The sequence below is a fragment of the Hyaena hyaena genome, unplaced genomic scaffold, assembly GCF_003009895.1.
Source record: "Hyaena hyaena isolate Hyena2069 unplaced genomic scaffold, ASM300989v1 scaffold_197, whole genome shotgun sequence".
NCBI lineage: Eukaryota > Metazoa > Chordata > Mammalia > Carnivora > Hyaenidae > Hyaena > Hyaena hyaena.
The window spans coordinates 754,269-775,447 of record NW_024080830.1 but is presented as its reverse complement, the minus strand read 5'-3'; the positions used below and the strand labels follow the sequence as shown (position 1 = coordinate 775,447).

At 50.1% G+C, this 21,179-nt stretch overlaps 1 protein-coding gene across 3 annotated transcripts in view; it reads left to right on the top strand.

Moving 5' to 3' along the window:
- LARP4B (La ribonucleoprotein 4B) overlaps window positions 1-21,179 on the top strand; it is an 89,897-nt gene that overhangs the window by 53,511 nt on the left and 15,207 nt on the right. For all 3 annotated transcript variants that reach the window (XM_039241637.1, XM_039241636.1, XM_039241638.1), the window contains exons 7-14: window positions 1,049-1,185; window positions 7,403-7,506; window positions 11,246-11,356; window positions 12,757-12,810; window positions 12,897-13,106; window positions 15,647-15,753; window positions 16,274-16,525; window positions 20,572-20,617. In XM_039241637.1, the coding sequence (XP_039097568.1) occupies window positions 1,049-1,185; window positions 7,403-7,506; window positions 11,246-11,356; window positions 12,757-12,810; window positions 12,897-13,106; window positions 15,647-15,753; window positions 16,274-16,525; window positions 20,572-20,617 (1,021 nt within the window). The remainder of the gene's footprint in view (window positions 1-1,048; window positions 1,186-7,402; window positions 7,507-11,245; window positions 11,357-12,756; window positions 12,811-12,896; window positions 13,107-15,646; window positions 15,754-16,273; window positions 16,526-20,571; window positions 20,618-21,179) is intronic.

Below are 21,179 nucleotides of genomic sequence, written 5' to 3'. Positions count from 1 at the left end.
TAAGAAGATGGGGTTGGGTTAAATGTAATTTTCTCTGAGCATGAAGATAACTGATGGGTCACACGTGAAGTTTTCTGTTAGTGGTGGTGATTTTTGAAGTGTTTCCCCAGGCCTGCCTTCAGATTTCAGAGCATCTGATGAGGGCTGCCCGTAGACCAGGAAGCTGCATGGCGGGGAGTGGAGGGGCAGGGCAGAGGGGTGCCCTGCTCTCCTTCCGGGCCACCCCGCACACTGCCTGCGGGTGTGTTCTGAGCCAGAGAGCCATGGCTCTGAGGCTGTACGCTGGAGGACCCGGGTCTGCACCTTGCTCAAGCCCTGCTCTCGCCCTCCTGGGCTAGCTGAGAGGTGGGGACAGAGCAGCGTGACCCTCCATGGCTCTGTGGCTGTGTGGCTTCATGGATCCTTAAGATTGTCCTCAGCCTTCGCTGTGGGGCCAGTGTGTCTGTGTTGAGATGTTTGGAGCATGTCATCCTGGTTATGGAGACTTACTAGAAGCATGCAGCATGGGCCACATGCCAGCACGTGACTCACCTTCCCCTGGACTGCTGGCACCTGCAGCTTACCTGGAGTTGACCCCGTGGGTCATGTCATCGATCATGTTTCCTCTGTGTAACCTGGCTGCCACTGGGCCTGCAGCTCCGCTGGTGTGTGTTCCGGACTGAGTGCGAATGCTCGGTACCCACCTTTGCCGGCCTTCTCTGAGCTTTCTTACCTTCTTGTTCTTGCCGCTGGATCTTCATGCCTAGAAAAGTGTGTTTGTGTCTTTAGTAAGCTCCTCAAACACTCTTTAGACCAAAGATAAGCTGTAAATACATTTCTAAAGGTTTACCCACTCATTAATCGTGATTTAACGAGTGCGCTGCACTTTTGTCCTCCCTGCCCCCCCAGATGTCTTTAAACATTTTTACCTAAGGTCAGAGAGGTATCAAGTGACAGAGGGGTTTGAACTCCAGTCTGACTCTGAAGTGCTCCCAGTCCACGCTCCTGCCTCTTTTGAAGCTTGCTCTTCAAGGAGGATTAATTCAAAGCCGTTGTCTTCTTTCTGCAGGGAGAACCTTGCTAGTGACATGTACCTTATATCGCAGATGGACAGTGATCAGTACGTGCCAATCACCACGGTAGCGAATCTGGACCATGTCAAGAAGCTCAGTACGGACATGAACTTGATTGTTGAAGTGCTGAGGTGTAAGTAAATGGTGGATGGTGATCTGGGCTGGCTCACAAATGGTCTTGATGGCTGTGTGAGCTTGTACATCAACAGCCATTCAGTGCAAGGTACTTGATGGCGAGTGGAGTCTTACTTCACGGTCCCGGCCTTTCTGAGCAGCTCCCACGTGTGGTGAGGGCATTGAGGGGCTCCGTGACCCAACCCCATGCATATCCCAGATCACGGGTAGTGCGTGTAAGAAGGGCTAATGTACAGACTAATGATAGCTGTGATGCTCGTGAAATGTAGAGTAAAGAATGGTGTTAAGGGTAAAGTAGAATACGTTTTAATTAGCATTCTAGCAACAAAAAGGATTTCTTTAAATACCAACTTCCTGTTGAAGTTTTGGTGAAATATTACTGGTTTTCTCTAAAGGGATATTGTAAATGAAATTGTTTCTTGGACATTTGACAGCATCAGAGGGAGGCTTAACCCTATATCGGAGGCCTGCAGGGACTTAGGAAATGTGGATCTTTAAGGTGTTGCCTGGCACACCACAGGTGTGGTTTACTGGTGTCCTGGTTTGCTTTGCAGATAGAGGCTTCTGCAGCCTAACTGTTTTATTTCATGTTTTTACAAAAACCACTTGGCTAAGGTGTAACTGACACACAGTGAACCGCGTGGATTAGGGCATTGTTGGGTCAGTTTGGGCACAGGTAGATCCGCATCAGTGAGGCCGTCACTGCCCGCAGTTCTCTTATGGCCTTGAATGCTCCCATCCTGCCCTCCCACCCTGGATGGCTTCACTGGCGATGAGTTTTAAAGTAAATGTACAATACATTGGATATCTTTTTTTTTTTTTTTAAATTTTTTGTAATGTTTTATTTACTTCTAGGAGAGAGAGAGAGAGAGAGAGAGAGAGAGAGCGCGTGAGCAGGGGAGGGTCAGAGAGAGAGGGAGACACAGACTCTGAAACAGGCTCCAGGCTCTGAGCTGGCAGTCAGCACAGAGCCCGACGCGGGGCTCGAACCCACGAACCGCGAGATCATGACCTAAGCGAAAGTCGGACGCGTAACCGACTAAGCCACCCAGGCGCCCCCATTGGATATCTTTTTTGATGGGATTGTTTTTAATTATAAAAGATCACTTCCTGTAACAGGATTGTGGGCACCAAATGAATTTTTTCTGTACTCTCCCTACTCAGGGCTGCCCTGAGTCCTTCACGAAGAACAGCGTGCATGTCATGTCCCCCTGCCCGGAATATTTCTAAATGAGGAACATCATCATACCAGAACTAAAACCCCATTTCCCCGTGTCACCACTGTGACTTTCCATCATGGACACTTAGGCAGATGTGTTTACGTGCTCTCCGTGGCTTAGCCAGCTGGCTGACAGTCAGTGATGCATTTGACTTAGGAGAAAAACAGAATGAGTATCTTACCTCAAAACTTCGTTGGACTTCTATTCCGTACTTTCTGTTCCTAGGCAAATGCCATAAGGTCGTGGAATTATTGGAGCAGTGAGTGAAGAAATTAGCAAACATAATCTATGAAGTTTGAATTTCGAAAATTGTAACTGCTGTTTCCCAAGACAGCCATATGCTTTCCAGTGTCGCTTTGTCTTTATGTTGAGAACAGAGATCTGCGGTCTCTGCGATGCGTCGTGGAGTGGGTTTTGGGTGGACCCACTTGCAGAGGCCAGCGGCTGTCCTAACTAAGAAAAAAAAGCTCGTTACTCTGTTAACGCTCTTTGCCTGTTACTTGGAATTCCAGATGTGGGCTTTTCCCCCAGGCATTCCTTGGAAGCCTGGCTACCCCGCGGATAGTGTCTCAGGTGATGCTTAGCTGGGAGTCGTTCGTGCAGACTGTGAGGATGTTTAATTGTCCTGGGCGGTTGCTTCACGTTTCTCTCCAGGGACAGACAGCCTGTCACCCTCTCCACCCCTGCCACCCCCCGTTCCAGCATGGCATCGACGGAGGGTCTTGGATTGTAACATTACCTACACACCTGCGTGTGGCTCTTCAGTGTCTGAGTGCCTCTTTTCACTCAGTTTTTAGACACCAACATGTGCACGTGTAATAACCTGAGGAATAGAGTGTACTTAGTATATTAGTTGTCGTTCTGAAGAGGGTGACATAAAGAAGCCTCTGAGAGCAGAGGCCTCATGTTTAAATCTTAACCCCATTCCCAAAACACCCAAGATAAAGTTAGATCCACCGTAGACATTTTGCATATTTCCTGCTGTGACACCAAAACTCTAGCATTGATTGAGTTGCATCAATTGTTTCTGTATCGTACTGTGCATGGCGTGTAGTGCATGGAGCAGAACGCTGATGCAGATGATTTGTTTTTACACTTAGCAGAGTTGAAGTTGCTAATTTAAAAGTAGACTCAGGTATTTGTCACCAGAGGATGAAGACATACGTTGTGATCGAGCCACACTGTGACCACTAGAACAGGTAAGGTGAGCTGGGCCTGCGCTTTCAGTAAGGATCTGTGTTAAAATCCTAATGCTGAATCTGAAAGCATGTTCCAGATGTGGACAAGATGCTACCGCGGATCCAGAGGTCAGGTGTGTGGAGAGCAGAATCTGTCTCCTGGGCTCAGAGGTGCAGGTGTGAGAGTGGGCCTGCCTGAGCGGGACTGACCCTGGGGTAAAGGGGCCCTTACTGGGGCACGTGAACCGGGGACAGGACAGGTATGAGAGGCGAGGAGAGGCTTGCCGGTCCCTGCTGCTGGTTTGGGGTTTACAGCCTTATGGAAGTAGAGTGTACGGACCTTAGATGTGCATGCTTTAAGGGTCCGTTAGGGAAGTCACACTTCTTCACACACACACACAACCACCGGAATCAAGATGACGACCATCCTGTCACCCCCAGGAGTTCCCTTCCCCTTCAGACAATTGCTCGTCTGCTTTCTCTGGCTGCCGACTAGTTCACATTTTCTAAAAACTTTATGTAAATGGAACCAGTCATCCAGTAGCCTTTTCCCCCTGGTCTGGCTTCTGACACTCAGCATGATTACTGCTGAGTCGTGTTGCATTCAGTAGCTGGAGCGCATCTGAATTAGTCACCCCCATCGACGGGCTTGGTTACTGCCGGGTTGTGACTACGACAAGTAAGCGCCTTGAGCACTGGTATGAGAGTCTCCGTGTGGAAGGGACCGAAGCTTCTGTCTCCCTCGGCCAGTGGCCGGGTGTGTTGCAGTTCGTGAACCTGTGGACCTATCCCCAGGCGGCAGGTGGGGCCCTCGCTTCGCATGGCACTTCTGTGTCCCGTGTTCCCATGGTGCATGGTGCTCACCTCTTGGGACTTGGTTTCTGTCTCCCTGCTGCCTGGCGGGCACGGAGCCATGTTCTTACCGGCTCGTTGGCCCTCCTTGTGTCTGCTGAAGTGTGTGTTCACATGCCCTCTCCCCACCTTCGTTACAGCAGAGATTGGACGGGTGTGTACCATCATTTGAGACGTGTATTATCTGTGTTCCATATAGAAGCTCAAATACGTTCTCCTAGGCTCTAGCTTCTCATTTTTATTCTAATAGTGTCTTTTGAAAAACAGTTTTGAAGTTTTTGTAGAGTGCGATTAATTTTTTTCTTTTTTTAAAAATGTTTGTTTATTAATGAGAGACCAAGAGAGACAGAACATGAGCAGGGGAGGGTCAGAGAGAGAGGGAGACACAGAATCCGAAGCAGGCTTCAGGATCAGAGCTGTCAGCACAGAGCCCAAAGCAGGGCTCGAAGCCACAAACTGCGAGATTATGACCTGAGCTGAAGTCAGACACTTAACCGACTGAGCCACCCAGGCGCCTCTAAAGTTTTTCTTTTGTGCATCTTTTGGTGTTGTCTTCAAGAAATCTGTGCCTAATCCAAAGTCTCAAAGATTTCTCCCAGAAGTTTTATAGTTGTAAGGTTTACATTTTTAGGTCTGTGGTCCATTTGAAGCTAATTTTTGTATGTGGTGTGAAGTAGGGATCTAAGTTCTCTGCTCCTGCACATGTGGGTGTGCACTGTCCCTGCGCCCTTTGCTGGAAGGACACCCCCTTCTCCCCTGAGCTGTCCTCGTTGGCTTGCCGGGACCTTGTGTCCTGAATCTGCTTATGGGTTTGAACACCGGCACCGCAGTGTCACCATCACTCTGGCCTTATGAAGGGTCTTAAAGCAGGTGCTTTGTTTCAGCTCTTTGACATGGTTTGCATTTCCACATGGCTTTTAGAATCCACATTTCAGTTAATCAGAAAGGCCAGTTGGTATTTTTATTGGGATTGCACCAAATCCAAACATCAGTTTGGGGAGAATTGACATCATAGCAACAGTGAGTTTTCCATTCCGTGAACACAGAATATCTCTTGATTTGTTTACATTTCTTAAAAATTTTCTCTTGGTAATGTTTTGAAGTTTTCAATGTAGAGGTCTTCCATATCTTCCCATATTTATAACCATTTCCTGTTTTGGACACAGTTTTAAATGTTTAAATTTCAATTTCCAATCGGAGTTAGTATGTAGACACATAGTTCTTTTTTTTTAAGTTTATTTATCTTTTGGGGGAGGGGACAGAGACAAAGAATCCTAAGCAGGCTCCAGGCTGTCAGCACACAGCCTGACGAGGGGCTTGAAGTCCCAGACGGTGAAATCTTGACCTGAGCCAAAACCAAGAGTCGGACGCTCAATCCAGGCGTCCTTAGAAGTTCATTTTTGTATATTGATCTTGCGTATACAAATTTGTTAAACTCTAATTCTAGTTGTTTTGGAGATTTTATCAGATTTTCTGTAGAGATGAGCCTGTCGCCTATGAACGGAAAGGCTTCCCTCTTTTTCTCCAGTCTGAGTGTACTCAGTTTCTGATTCTTACATTACTGCCCTGGCTCGAACCTCTAGTACAGTCCTGAGCAGACACGGAGAGAGCAGGGGTTTTGCTTTGTCCTGTCTTTAGTAAGTGTGATGCTAGATGGTGATGTTTCTTAAGTGAGGTTTCCCTTCCATTCCTAGTTGGCTGAGAATTCTTTTCAGGAATGTTGGATTTTGCCAGATACTTTGTATGCATCCGTGAGGTAATTGTATGGCTTTTTTAGTCCATTAATGTGGTGAATTACATTGCTTAATTTTGATTGCTTTAACAGTCCAACCTTACATTACAGAGATAAACGTTGCTTGTCACGGTTTAGTATCATTTTTATATATTGTTGGATTTTTGGTAAGAGTTTTTGGTCTGTGTTCACAAGGGTTTGGTGTATAGTTTTCCTGCTTTGTGATGTGTTTATTTAGTTGACTGGAGAGCAGAGAACTTCTGGTCTCCTAGGCTGGCCTGCGGTGTGTTCCCTTTGCTGTTTTGGGAGAGGTTGTCCTGTGGGATTGGTTTACGATTCTCTTAAATGTTTGGTAGGACTCTCAAAGGGCACCGTCCGGCCTTGAGTTCTCTTTGCCGACGTGGGTCCAGGTCTGTCTGGTGACCATCTTGTCAGGGTTCACTTTGGTGGTGTGTGTCCTGAAGGACGTTTCTAGTTCCCGTAAGTAGTCTTAACTTTCTGGTGTCAACTTTTCATAATGCTCCCTCATGATCTTTTTCACGTGCGTAGAACCTGAGGTAGAGTCCTTCTCCCGTTCCTGGGGTTGGTAACTTGTGTTCGTGGGGACCGTGCTGAGCCCCGGTTGTGATCAGGCTGTGTCGCGACGGGAATCCACGTGATACGGCTTCACAGACGTGACACTGGAAACAGAACGTAACGAAAGGGAGTGCGCGTAAACACCGGTGAGGTCTGATTCAGGCCTGTCCCTGTGTGCGCTGTCCCCCACACCAGCCTCCTCGTGTGGACGCTGGGTGTGTCGTCACTGTCACTGGCTGGGTGACGCATGTGTGATACCTCCTCGTGAGTTCAAAATAAAACGTCAGAATAGGGCAGAAAGTTCTTTTATGTTAGGGCTCGTAGAAAAGAGAAAGCTAGTTAACTCTGAGTTGTGATCTGCGTTTAGTTTGAGCTCTTTAGAGTCTTTCATAGAGGGTGTTAAATTTATTATAGCTCTGAAAGGACTTTTTGAATTCCCCTGTTCCTTTGTTTTGAGAAATGAAACATGCAGGACGGGTTTAAAACCTTCTGATGGTTTGTGTCACGGTGACCCACGGTATGCGGGTTTCTTCAGCGCGGTTAGTAATGTACTGTGGCACTCTGCACGGGAGCGTCTCTGTCCCATCGTAACAGGATACAGATGGTTTGTCTGCTTTAATATTTGTGCTTTACCGCTTGTTTTTCTTCTCTTTATAGCTTTACCTTTAGTCCAAGTGGACGAGAAGGGAGAAAAAGTAAGGCCAAACCAGAACCGCTGCATCGTGATTTTGCGTGAAATCTCCGAGTCCACCCCTGTGGAAGTAAGTCCTCTTTCCTCCGAAGTGCGCTTGCACTTCGTTACATTGGTGTTTTGTTTTGTTTTTGTGTGCTTCTGTGTTTTTTGGGGGTATATTTTAAAGAATATGCGCAGTGATGCTTTCTTCGCAGGACCTACATGAGATAGGTAGGGTCTCACGACTCCATTGTGTACTTCATGCTACACAGTTAAGGAGAGTCTATGGTAACTCAGTATTTAGAAGTGAGAAGGGTTTAAATATTCATTTAAAAATAAGAAACCCGCAAGTTAAGATAAAGAACCTGTTTTTATGTTAAATAACTTTTCAGGACGAGTATCTCCCCAAAAAGGGGGCTCGGAAGAGCTGAGGGAACGTGCAGTAGCGTGGACCGGCTGGCCTGCCCGCGTCAGGGCGCTGCTGGCATGGGGAGATGCAGGCTCATCCATCCCGCAGAAATGGGGCCTGGAGAGCATGACTTGAGAAGTACCAACTTAAGCAGTAATTTTAGGCAGTAATTTTAGGAAACCACAGTATTTGGTAGTGTAGTAGACCTAGAGAGTGATCTCTGTCACTGCTTGCTGCAGAGTGTGTTCCTCGTGCAGATGCTCACGCTGGGACACTGTGAGTAGTGCAGCCCCATGGGCCTCCCCTGGGGACGATGGGAAGCCGTGAGGCAGGGCTCTGGCAGAGTCCATTCTTGGCGTGCTCAGAGCGGGCTGGTTGGCTGCTGCTCGGATTCTTCCAGACCTAGGAAGTTTGCTTCGTCAGTCCTGGGTCTTCTGTGAGTTAGGCCCGGGTCAGTCGTGCTGTGGACATTCTCAGTACCTTTTTTGTAGTGGAGATAGATGAGTGTACCTGCGGGCTTAGGAAGGACAGTTCCAGTGGAGCCTCACAAAGGTGGGGCTTCTAACAAACCCCTGATAGGATAAAAAGTTACACCTTCTTGAGCACGGCACTGTTCTCGCAAGGTGTGCTTTCAGTTCCCCCGAGCTCATTTTTACTAGTTCTGTATTACAGTGTGTGAAGAAAAAGAAATTAGGACTGAATTTTTGGTCCCTCTTTTTAAGGTTCAAATAGGAAGGATCCTTCTGTTTCTTCCTACCAATGTGGATGCCTGTGTTAACTCATGTAATATTTAAAATACAGGTCCTGTAAGATATCTGTAAGCACTGTAATGAATAAGAATTTTCTACTTGCCGCTGCAGACACCGATTTTGGTATTTTCTGTTATTCCAAACAGCATACTCTTTGTCTGTTGTAAAACTTGAACCGGCGAAGTTTTGAGAGAGGGCTCAGAGGAAATGATGATACATTAAACGTCGAATGAGAAAGGAAGGGGGATGGACGTGGTCACGCGAAGCTGAGTGAGGGGCCAGGAGGCCGCCGAGCACAGGCATTGTGCTCTCTGGGGCGGGGGCGGGGGTGGCCCGGGCGGCCGGCAGAGTCTTCAGAAAGCAGCCACATGTGTGTTGGTGCTCAGAACGGTTTTTAAAATGTAGTTCATTTGGGTGATTAACAGTCTTTTATCAGATGGCCCTGTTTTCCCTGGCAGCGTTCTGCTCTGGAATCGATGTTGGTGTTATGTGGCCGCTGCAGTTCTGTCGTGTTACCGTAGGCACGGCGCATCGCCTTTGTGCCCACGGAACCTGTCTGCGTCCTCGTGGTTAGCGGGCACTTCCTGTGAGTTGCCCGTAGGTGGCCTGTGCGCTCCGTGCCCCCCAGAGCTCTGCTCCGGGTGCCTGGCCGGCGCCTTTATCACGGAAGTGATTAACTATGTGGCTAGGTTGAGATCTACCGCCTTGCGGCTTGGCTTGTCTTCTCTTTGTCTATACTGTTCTCGTTTCCTTGCCTCCCTTTGCTTTGGTTCAGCGTGGTTTTTGTCTCCCTTTTTGGCTTATTCGATACAACTCTTTGTTTCGTTTAGTGGCGGCTTTTACAGTTTGTAGTTGATACCTGAGTATATCAGTGTCTCTGCCTTAACATAATCCCACTTGTCACCTTTCTGAGACAGGCCCCCCGCTTTCCACGGCTGGCCATGCTCAGGAGTCCTGCGTGGCCCTCAGTCATACCGCGCTTTCCTGTGCTTGCTTTAAACGAGCCTGTTTTCTTTTAAAGAGTTTAAAAATAAGAAAGATGTGTTTCATATTTCTCCAGCATTTACCATTTGCAGTGCTTTGATTCTGTCTCTAGACCTAGACTCCCTTCTGTCCTCCTTTCTGTCTGGTTATTGCTTTATTTCTTGTAGTGCAGGTCTGCTGGTGTGAGTTTCTGCAGCTTTTGTGTGTTTGAGAAAATGTTTATTTTACTGTCACTTATGAAAGATACTGGTGTAGAATCCACGACTGACAGGATTGTTTCTCCTTCCTATGTTTTGAAGATGTTCTTCTGTGCCCGGGTGTGTGCTGTTTCTGAAGATGAGTCTTTCATTTTTGTCTCCTTTCCTCTGTACATAGCGACCATTCTTTTTTCTCACTGCTTGAAAATTTTAGGCAATTCGATTGTGATACATCTTGGTGTAACTTGTAAGTTTCTTGTGCGCAAAGTGTCCTGAGCTACTATTTCTTCAAATAGTTTTTCTTTTCTCCCTTTTTTTTTTTTTCAAAGTTCTAACTAACCATTAATCCTACTTTAGCACATTATTCATTCCAGAAGTTAATTTTGGGTCTTTCTTTCCTTTTCTCTGTCTTTATTTAACATGCTCAGTCTTTACTTTGGTGAATGTAGACTATATATGTGCCTAAGAACTATTTAATATCCTTGCCTTTTAATTCTGTCCTCTGTATCAGTTTGGGGTCTACTTTGATGGAATTTTCTCACTTATGTCGTCTTTTTTCATTTCTTTGTATGCCTGGTGAATTTTGAATGGAGGCCAGGCATTTGGATTTTGTGTTACTGGGTACTGAATGTCTTTGTATTCTTCCCCTGCAGGTATTTTTGAGCTTTGTTTGAGGTTCAGTTTGACCCTTCAGGCATATTGTTAGGTGCTTGCGGGGCTGCCTTCGCCCGGGGCTGGTTCTTACCCACGCTGCGGCCGGGCCCTCCTGCGTGCACGGCCTGACGCCCCATGAGTTGGGAGTGTTTCCCACTCTGCCTTGTGGGGAGACACACCGCCCCCTCCCCATCCTAGCAAGCTTTGCTCCTTTTCCCTCTGGTGATTTCAGGAGGCTGTTGATGCACACCGGGCCCTGGGAGACCCCCGCCCCTGCAAGAGCCCTAGGCTCCTGGGCCTGGGTCAGCACTCGCCTCTGGGTTCTGGGTGGTGGGGCTCCCGTGGGAACTCCAGGCCCAAGCTGGGCCCTCACGGGCTCCCCTGCCCTGCATGGCCTGAGCTCTGCTGTCTGAAACTGTTACTTCATGTATGTTGTCTTTTGTTTTTGAGAATGTAAAGCCGGCCCGTCTTAGCCGGAACCAGAAGTTCGGCCACTATTTACATTTCTGAGCTTACCGCCCTGCTTCCCCAGCTGTGTAGTCACCAGTGCTCTGGTGCACTACGGCGTGCCTGCATGTTAATTTACCTTAAAGGGACCTTGGTACGAAGAAAAGCTATCAATATGCTGTGGACTTACTTCCTATGGCAGTGAAGCCCTGATTCTGGAAGCCACGCACAGCACCTCTGCTCTTCTGGAAGAGGTTTACTAGCCATCAGTATTTTGGATGGGCTCTCTGTCTAAGACTCTGTCCTTCAGGGTCCACGTCATTTCTATTCGGTAAGGACAGATGCAGCGTAGTGGAGAATTAATTTCTACCTCTCTGTTTTCTGTAGGAAGTAGAAGCACTATTTAAAGGAGACAATTTACCGAAATTTATAAACTGTGAATTTGCCTATAATGATAATTGGTTTATTACGTTTGAGACGGAAGCTGATGCCCAGCAGGTGAGTTCTTCCCACCCCCGTGAAGCTTAGCATTACTAGGACTTACTACGTAACATCGGTTGTACATGGGTGTTGACATTACTGTTGCATTGTGGTGCTAAGTTTGATGATAAAGTGCAGGGGAAATCAGGCTGCAGAAACTGAAATAGAGGTGTTTGTGTAGATAGTTTTCGTAGCGATATGTGAAGTATACGACTGTGTTTCTTAAGGACAGGTAAGACAAGCAGCCCATGAAAAGGAGCTCTTTTCTTGTATCTGGGCAGAGAGAAGTTGTACAATTTGGAAAGTGTTTTGGGAAATTTGAACGTAACCCTAACTCTCGCCAGACATCACTGTGTGCTGTAAGACCGCTGAATGGCCTACGAGGCTGCGAGCAGACGCGGGGAGTTGTGACGGTCTCCCTGCCCTTCAAGGGCGAGTCTTACTGGCGGAGATGTTAAACGTGCTTCAGGGGATTGCTGGTACAGGTGGCCCTTCAACAACGTGGCGGTTAGGGACGCCGACCCCGCGTGGTGGGGAGTCCATGTACGACGACTGATTCCCTCAGATCTGAACTATTGCTAGTCTCCTGTTGATCTGCCTGAAGCCTTACTAATAACATAAACAATTGACTAACACCTGTTTTGTCTGTAATTTGTATTATATGCTGTGTTCTTTCAATAAAATAAGCTGCAGAAAATAGTGCTGAGTAAACCATAAGTGGGAGAAAATACATTTATAGTCCTGTGGTATAGTTCTCGAAAGGAGGCTGCGTGTGAGTGGCCCTTTGCAGTTCAAGGGCAGCTGTGTTAGTGACATGAATGCCGTGAAATTCAGAAGAGAGAGAGACATGGGGAGGATGCGTGTTAAAGGACTGGAAGGGAAAAGGCAGAGGAAGAGCCTGTGAGCGTAGCAGGTTGAGCTGTCCTTACCAGAAGGGTGCGTGCGGCTAGCCCAGACCAGGTCAGGGGGCTCAGGGCCTCCCGAGGCAAGGAGTGCACCTGGGAGAAGAATAAGGAGCCACATAAGTACAGACTTGCAAATACTGCGGTCTCTGCCTTCTTCTCCCCAGCTGTGTGATTCCATTTCCGATGCGGGTTGTGACTGGGGACTTGGTTCCACTCTTACCTGCGGGTCAGGACGCTCAGCCTGCGGCCGGGGGACGGGTGCTCTGCAGTGCCTGTTAATCTGACAGAATTGTGGTCCCATATTGACCATGAGACTTTTTGCTGGAGGTTCCCTAACTCTTAGAGGTTCTTTTAAGGAACCAGTGACCCAAAGTAGGTTAATTAAGAATCTCTGTTCGAGGGCCTGCCCATCGTATTTTAAATACCATTCCTTAGTTGAGGTAGTGAGTTAACTTCCAGTCCGTTGTGTTTCTAAGATTAACACAATGGTATTTTGGACAATTTTGCCCTCAGGCTTACAAATACCTTCGAGAAGAAGTCAAGACTTTTCAAGGAAAACCAATTAAGGTAAGCAAGACCATTCCTTATACTTTCTTTATTTTTGCAAATCAGTACTTCAGTATTCTGATAGACATTTCTGTGTCCCCACACAGGCACGGATAAAAGCAAAGGCAATAGCTATAAACACATTTTTGCCAAAGAATGGATTTAGACCCCTGGACATGAGCCTTTACACACAGCAGCGCTACACAGCCTCCTTTTACTTACCTCCGGTCTACAGCCCCCAGCAGCAGCTCCCTCTGTACAGCCTGATCGCCCCCCAGGCGTGGTCGGCCACACACAGCTATCTTGATCCACCCCTGGTGAGTCCCGCGTGTGCTTGGAGCTTGTGCGGCCGGAGGTCCTGTGTTGGCCGCTGCAGCAGGTGCTCAGGAGGGTGAGGCCCCAGGTCGCGTAGGGGAGCCAGACGTGTCCACAGTTGCCCTGTAAAAGAGACCCTCGGTCCTGTAGCAGACCTAAATTTATTGGGAGACCAGCGTGTAGCTGGGCGCACTGAAAAGACCATCGAAGGCTCTAATCTTGATCCTTGGCGCGGTCCCCCTGCCTTCCTGTGTAGCAGCACCTTCCTAGGCTATGTCGTCTCCAGGAAGCCACAGATGATGTGGTCCGAGTTCTGGGGTAACCAGGTTACTTCTGAGCGTGGGGTGCCAGGGGAGATGCTTTTATGGAGACAGCTGTTTTAACAGGCTTCGGATGGTTGAGAACAAATAGGCCTGCAGCTGTCTTCCTCCCCTCAGCCCCGACTGGCCCGTGTGGTGGGTCCAGGCAGCTTTCCCCAGCGGTGCTGCTGGGGAGCTCGGAGAGGCCAGGTGGGCCCCGGCTGGCATGGGACACAGCCGGGACTCCGATCAGGTTGGGCTCCCACCGCAGACAGTGGAGATGGGCTGATGGACAGGCTGTGTGAGGCCGCGGGCCAGCTCTAGGCGGGGCCAGACACAGGGAAGGGTAGAAAGCGAGGAAGGTTGTGTTTGGGAAGCAGGAATCCAGTAATGGCCTTGAGGGTATGGCTGCGGAAAGCTATGTGGTGCTCGGCGGGGTGTGTGTGTGTGTGGGGGGGGGTTGCAGGAGAGGCCTGCAAGCCAGGCCCCGCCACGTGGACACATCATGTGGGGCTCTCGTTAGAGACGCAGTGGCGACTGGGGGGGTGGGGGAGTGTCCATGCCTGTCACGCATGTGCAGATGAGCACATGGCCTGAGAGCACGTGGCCTGGGAGAGACCACTATGGCAGGCAGACAGGCAGAAACTGGAAAGATGGGACCTGGACAGAATACTGTGAAGCTTACAGCGGGGGCTTATCTGCTGTGATGTCCTCCCCGCTGAGGCTAGGAGGTGGAAGGAGGGGGGCTGCAGGAGAGCCCGTGGCTGTGCAGGGGCGGCGGGCGTGCTGAGGGCCTCTGAGCTGAAACGGAGGCTGAGGCCGGGAGCTCGGGGGGGAAGCTGGGGAGTCCTGTCGGGGTCAAGCTGTGCGGCGTCTTCAGTGTGTCCTGAGGCTGCATACTCAGCGCCTGTGACGTGTGGGGCCAGAGGAGTCGGGACAGGTCATTACAGGCACCGCCAGAGCCCTGAGGTCTGCAGACACTGTGGACGAGGTTTCTCTCTGTGTGTCTCTCTCATCCTATTAACGCACTGCTGCTTTCAAATACTTGCCACATTCTGTAGAAGGCACCGGTGGCCATGTGGCCCACAGATCGTGAGAGAAGCGTAACAGGAAGTAGAGTCCTCGAGCCCTGCCGTTGAGGAACGTCCCCAGTGGAGGCCAGCCGGCGCGCTGTGCCGCCTGCTTTCTCTGGAGTAACGTTGCTGTTCTGACGGCTCTCATCGTGGCCCTGCCTGTCTGGCACTCGGGGTCAGCTGGCCGTTTGCGTGGTTCCTTTGACCCTGGTTCAGGAATGAGGCCTTTGGCTTGCTTGAAAGCACACTGTGTCATTTGGAGCAGATGTGAAGAGATAGTGCATGTGAATTCTCAGCAAGTAATGTGAAATGATTGGAGTTAGGGACTAATTTATTTTTATTTATTTTAATTTAAAAAAAAAATGTTCATTTGTTTTGAGACAGAGACAGAGCATTAGTGGGGGAGGGGCAGAGAGAGAGGGAGACACAGAATCTGAAGCAGTTCTAGACTCTGAGCTGTCCGCACAGAGCCCAATGTGGGGCTCAAACCCATCAACCGTGAGATCATGACCTGAGCTGAAATCGGATGCTTGACCGACTGAGCCACCCAGGCGCCCCAGGGGACTAACTTATTTTTAAACACTTGATCAGAATTACTCAAATACCAGAGTTCTGTATATAAAAGTACATACAGGAAGTGATGTGTCACGACTGGTCTTACTGTGATTTATAATCTGGTTCCCGTGTGATTGACAAGAGTTTTAAATAGTCTGACTCTGGCAGCTGTTCTCTAGCCAGCATGCTGGGGATTCTTGCAGAGCTCTACGTGTGTCTTTCGCCCCCAGTTTCCCTCTGCTGCTTCTCCTCTCCCCCCCGCCCCCTTCCCCATTTTCCTGTTAGCAAACAGCTTTATTTGGTCCTGAGCAGTATGTAACATGTGCTTTCTGCCATAGCTTATGTTTAGCTCCAGCCCCCATGGGTATAAGTTGGCTTCCTTGGGGCCGTTGTGCGGAGGTCACCTTAGTTGGCCCAGAAGGCGGCCTTAGCCCCAGCCTGGCTCGGGAACTATTGGTTATTAGCAATAATCTAACACCATGTTCTTTTCATCTGGGGAATATTTCATCTGAGCTTGCTTGGCGAGTGGAGAAAGAACGCCTGCAACCACAAGGTGTGCCATTAGTGTGAAGGCTGTTAATGGCTTGCTGACTTGTTTGTTTTTAATGCATCTAGGTAACTCCGTTTCCAAATACTGGATTTATAAATGGGTTTACGTCTCCAACCTTCAAACCTGCAGCGTCTCCTCTGACTTCGCTCAGACAGTACCCTCCAAGAAGCAGGCAAGTTCCGCGAGTTGGGGAGGGCAGTAGCCCCGGGATCTGTGGGGAGAGGTCCGCCACGCTGCGCTGTGCTCTCAAGGAGTGGAAAGAGCAAGCAGTTTCCAAACGGGGCGTCCTCACCACGTGCTCGAGCCATGCTGACTGCGTGGAGAAGCTCTTTCTGACAAGATGTTGTGATCCATTTGACCAGTGGAGATGAAACCTCCCGAGGCCTAGAATTGCGCTCTGAGATCAGACCCTGAAATGCTTGCTGGAGGCTTGCATAAAGCACAGGTTCTCCAGCTTGTGTCCGAGTGGGCCCGCTCTGAATTTGGACCTGGGCTGCAGCTACACAAAATGTTGATACTTTGTAGATTCGCAGTAGCAGACACGGCATACCTTAACTGTTTCCTGAATAACATTTGTACTATTTTTTTTCTAACTAGAAAGTACCTTTTAGCCGAGTCCTTTCATGTGTTAGCTCATTTTATGACACCACGATTGCTTTAACACTGAGCGCGTGCAAACCTTTTGTTTCCAGGAATCCTAGCAAATCTCATCTACGCCATGCCATTCCCAGTGCAGAGAGAGGACCTGGGCTGTTAGAAAGCCCTTCGATATTTAACTTCACTGCAGACCGGCTAATTAACGGTGTCCGGAGCCCACAGACACGGCAGACAGGTCCGCCTAGAACACGGATACAGAACCCTCCTGCCTACACCAAGAGGGAGGTTGGGTCTGGTCGTGTGGAGCAGAGCAGCGCGGAATCTCCCCCTGGTTTAGGGAGAGGGAGGTGAGTGCTTGAGAGCTGCTCTCAGACAGCTACGGCCTGTCCCCGTGGGCTGTGAATATTGACCCAGTGTCCTCTCTGCAGGTGTGGCTTACCATTTCGTCTTCACATGCAGAACACGGCCTCACATCGAAGGCTGCACCCATCACAAGTTTTATGTAATTACTCAGAGGGTCACTCAAGAGACTTGACAGGCTTCCTCTTCTTTGTATAAAACTGTGGGGAGAGCCCTAGATGGACAGGAGCCATGTTTGGTCACAGTCGTTGGTGGGCATTTGGAGCTCTGCACACACCAGTGTCCACACTGTGGGTCCAGGCCCCCACCCCCTGCCTTGCGCAGAGGCCCAGCGCCCCAGCCTCACTCCATTTCCATGGTAGTAGGTGGGTTGTGCACTAGGCGGACCAGGCTGTTGATTATGTTTTTCCTAAACATATTCATAAAAATGAGCTGTACTGGTAAAGCGAGCCTGCTGGCCACCCTCCGTGCTGTCCATGGGCACATGCATGAGCCCCTGGGGTCCATGGTGTGTGTGCGTTCCCACGCCCCTGACGTCGGGCCGCGCCAGCACCTCCTCACCTTTCCCCAAGGCAGCGTGCGTGCCGTCCATTCCTGCCTCCTGTCTCTTCCTCTTCCATTCAGGACTGAGGTTAGAGGCGGCGGACGGGGTGCTTCCGTCCGGTTTTTCCTCTCAGTTGTGCTTGGGGCTGTCCAGAATGAAATCCCTTCTGACACATCACCTGTGTGTGTTCAACCCACCTAAGCATTTCTTCAACCTGCTTGGAAAACCTCAGTGCAGACGTTCCCCAGTGTTGCACACCAGCACAGTGTCTGCACACACAGGCTCTGGCAGCCCGGATTCCGCTCTGTACTCACTGTGGCTGGGGCATGGGGGCGAGGGTGGCAAGTCACGGTGCCCTGCACTGGTGGTGCGTCAGTGTGCACCATCTGGCTTGGGTGGGGCCACGGGACTGAGTGGCTGGTGGCAGCCCCCCGCCTTACATCCCCAGGATGTGTGCTGTGAAGGTGGCTCAGGGGGTATTGGAGAGATGAAGGACGCCAAGGGGCTGGGGCGACAGAGGAGGCCAGAGGCTTGCAGCAGGGCCAGCGGAGCTGAGGCGGGACCCAAAGGAGGCCGCACCTGCCACCTGGGTGCTGCCTGGGGTGCTGGGTCATGCTTCACTGCAGACACCGCAGAGGAAGTGCCAGTGGGACTTCCCACTCCCCGCTTTCCTGCCTCCTGCTGGCCTCTTGGGAGCTTAGCTCCACGGAAGCGTCCTGGCGGCGGAAGGACAGGGCCACTAGGTGCCCAGAAACCGAGGGGCACCTGGCTGACCCACGTGGGCCGCCTCCAGTCACAACGGTTGTGTGCGATCTGGCTCTGTGGTAGGACTTCCGCAGAACCACGGGAACTGCCTGTGCTTCTGCCCCACAAAGGGCTGTCTGCACCCACATAGTCTGTACGCTCCAGACCGCGGCCGCCCCATGGGACATCCTGGTGCTCACCTCTCCCGTTGTCTACAGGCAAGCTATCGGCCCCTGGGTGTCTTCAGCTGGAGGGTGAGCCACAGTGGCCATGTCTTCTGCTGGCGCCCCCATACCAGCAACTCTATTTCTCTTAGGTTTATATTTTTTAAATTTTTATTAATGTTTATTTTTGAGAGAGAGAGAGAGAGAGCGAGCGTGAGCAGGGGAGGGACAGAGAGAGAGGGAGACACAGAATCCAAAGCCGCTCCAGGCTCTGAGCCGTCAGCACAGAGCCCAGTGTGGGGTTCGAACTCCCAGACCGTGAGATCATGACCCAAGCCGAAGTTTGACGTTTGACTGAGCCACCCAGGCGCCCCTCTTTTTCTTAGGTTTTGTTTTCCTTTAGCTTTGTCTGTTGGACAAAGGTAAGGAGCAGTATGAGGGACCCCAACAGCCCCCTGGGACCACATGTGGTTCTCCCACCCTGTGTGGCTGTGACCCCCAGCTAGGTTCAGGTGTGTAATGTGAGGGCGCCTGCCAGGCTCAGAGCTGTGGGCCCAGGAAGCAAGTGCGCTGTGGGTGGAAAGGCGGGTGTGACCATGAAGAGCCCTCCCCGGGCTCCGTGCTGCTCTAGCCCCGTGCCACGCTCACCTTTCGAGTCCGAGCTGTGTCTCCTGAGGTAGGACTGTCCTCTGAGGACACTCAGGCCCTGGCTGGGTGGCCCGGCCGCCACCTCCAGAGACATCCCCGTGGTGCCGACTCTGGTGGAGGCCCGGTGGCCACCTCCAGGACAGAAAAGGGCAGTGCTGTCAGCTGGCCAGGGCCCACCGGTAGGGACACACTGCTAGGCTTGGTGGCAGGGCCCAGCGTGACTGCCGCACCCCTAGGAGCCTGGCACACGAGGCAGACGCACCTCTTCTTTCCCGGCTGTGGGGGTCTTGTCTAAAGTGCCTTGTGCATCGCAGATGTGCGCACGCTGCCTCTTCCACAGGCCACCCGAGGGCTCCTTGTCACTGTGCACTCAGAGGCAGGTCTCACCAAGGCTGCCGTCCAGCCGGACCCCGAGCCCTCTCACTTTAGAGCTGCCTTCAGCCGTTCCGCCTCCAGACACAGGACGCAGCAAATACGGTGCCTGAAGTTCCGGGCCTGGGAAGACACTCCTGCGTCCTGGTTTTGTGGAGCACTCTTAGTTGTGTGGAGTGGAGGCAGCCTGCACGTTGCACGCTTGTCCCTGGTGCTGTTCTGGAACTGACCCCACTCCCTGGTCACTGTTCTCAGGGACTCCCTGCGAGGAGGCCTCAGCAGTGGACAGAGCGCTGTTGCTGGTGTTTGTGCTTTTCAATGGGGCTTAGTGCCCCGTTCCCGATGGGCAGCTGAGTCCATGGTCACGTGCTGTCCTGTGGCCCAGCATGTGGTGTCCGCTGGGGGCTAGTGAGAGCAGTTGTTGTTTCTGGAGTACTTTCAAAGGAGAGGGGATGGCTTTGCTCCAGAGTCCTAGAAGTTCGCACTGTTGCTTCTCCTGGGGTTCTAGCCAGGGGCCTCAGCGTGTCCTTGCTCGGCACCAAAGTGGAGGGCTCCTAGCCTGTCCTAAGTAGTTAGGCCATCCTGGGCAAGACTGCTTGTGGGCTTTGTGTAAAGGAGAAGAACGGGTCAAGATTATTTCTTTGAGCTCCTTTCCCGCGTGCACCTACAAGTGTATTCAGTTGAAATGACAAAGGGACAAGTCAAGACAGAATTAGAAATGAGAGTTACCTTGTGAACTTTTAGGCCGCATAAGCCCATCCACAGCGTGAACTTATGCTGTGGCCTTTGGGTGGTCGCCCGCAGAGATCTAGAGCCCTGTGCACGTAGTTGGCCGCTGGGGATAGGCGGTGCCAGGGGTTTGGAAACCCTGGAGCCAACCGGTGGTAGCAGGAGGGGCTGAGAGGGAGAGAGTGAGGGCAGACCAGGCCACTTTCGGGTCTTTCCATTTGGATGATTAATCTGACGCATTTCATTACCAGTGTTTAACAGTTCACCCGTGTGGCTCATTGTCGGATTGTATAATCTTGTCATTTCAACCGAATGAACATTCAGCTATTTCTGCCATAACAGAATTCTAAATAACTTCTAGGAAGATTTTACCAGTAAATTTTTTTTCTTCTTGTTTTTCTTTAACTTATCTGTCTAGGTATCACTTGTAGTTTTTTACTATGAAATTATTATTTTGCTTCTTAAAGTTGGGATAAAAAACTTTTCTTTTTAGTGTTTATTTTTGAGAGAGACAGCGCAAGTAGGGGAGTGGCAGAGAGAGAGGGAAACACAGAATCTGAAGCAGCTCCAGGCTCTGAGCTGTCAGCGCAGAGCCCGACGCGGGGCTTGAACTCACACTGTGAGATCATGACCTGAGCTGAAGTTGGCCGCTTAACTGACTGAGCCACCGGGTGCCCCTAAAGTGAGGGTTTTATAATCCAGAATCATATGTGAAAGAAGGAATAAAGGAATACGAAGGAATAAAGACTGAAGAAATCTGCACATACCTGTGCTTGGTGAAAACCTTCCCATTGGGAAAAAGTTCACAGTCTTTTGCTTTCCTCTTTTCTAGGAAGAATTCCTTTGGTTACCGGAAGAAACGGGAGGAGAAGCTGACAGTGAGTACATCTAGTCCATGACAGTTTCGCAAGACTCTTAAGCCTAATTCATATTAAATGTGAGATTTAACTACATGAATGAAGGTTAAGATGTGCTGAGCTTTGCAGAAGAGGTTTTCTTCTAATCTGATGTGTGTCAGGTGATAACTGACATTGTCGCAGCCTAAAGAGGAGAAGCTGGAGGCAATTGTAAAATGCTGGTCGCTAAAGAGTTTCTGGAGTGTCCCCACACAGTACCTGCGTGTGTGTGTGCTGTGCAGTAGGCACGGCCAGAACATGGTGTGCACACACATTTCGAATGAATTCTCTGTGGATAACTGGACAGTGTGTTAAATGAACTGAAGTTAATAGTTCTGACAAGCAGCATAAACTTTTCACTATAGGAATTAGTGCATCAGTAGTTTTCATTCAAAACATTTGACTTTGTATCCCCTATGTAGAAAGCATTGCTGCCTTCTGCTCTAACTAATGGTCAGAACAGTGCACTAAGGGTGGGCCTGGGTGAATGCTGAGCACCTGAGGTGTGGCCACATTTGCTTGGGCTGATTACGTAGCTTCTCCT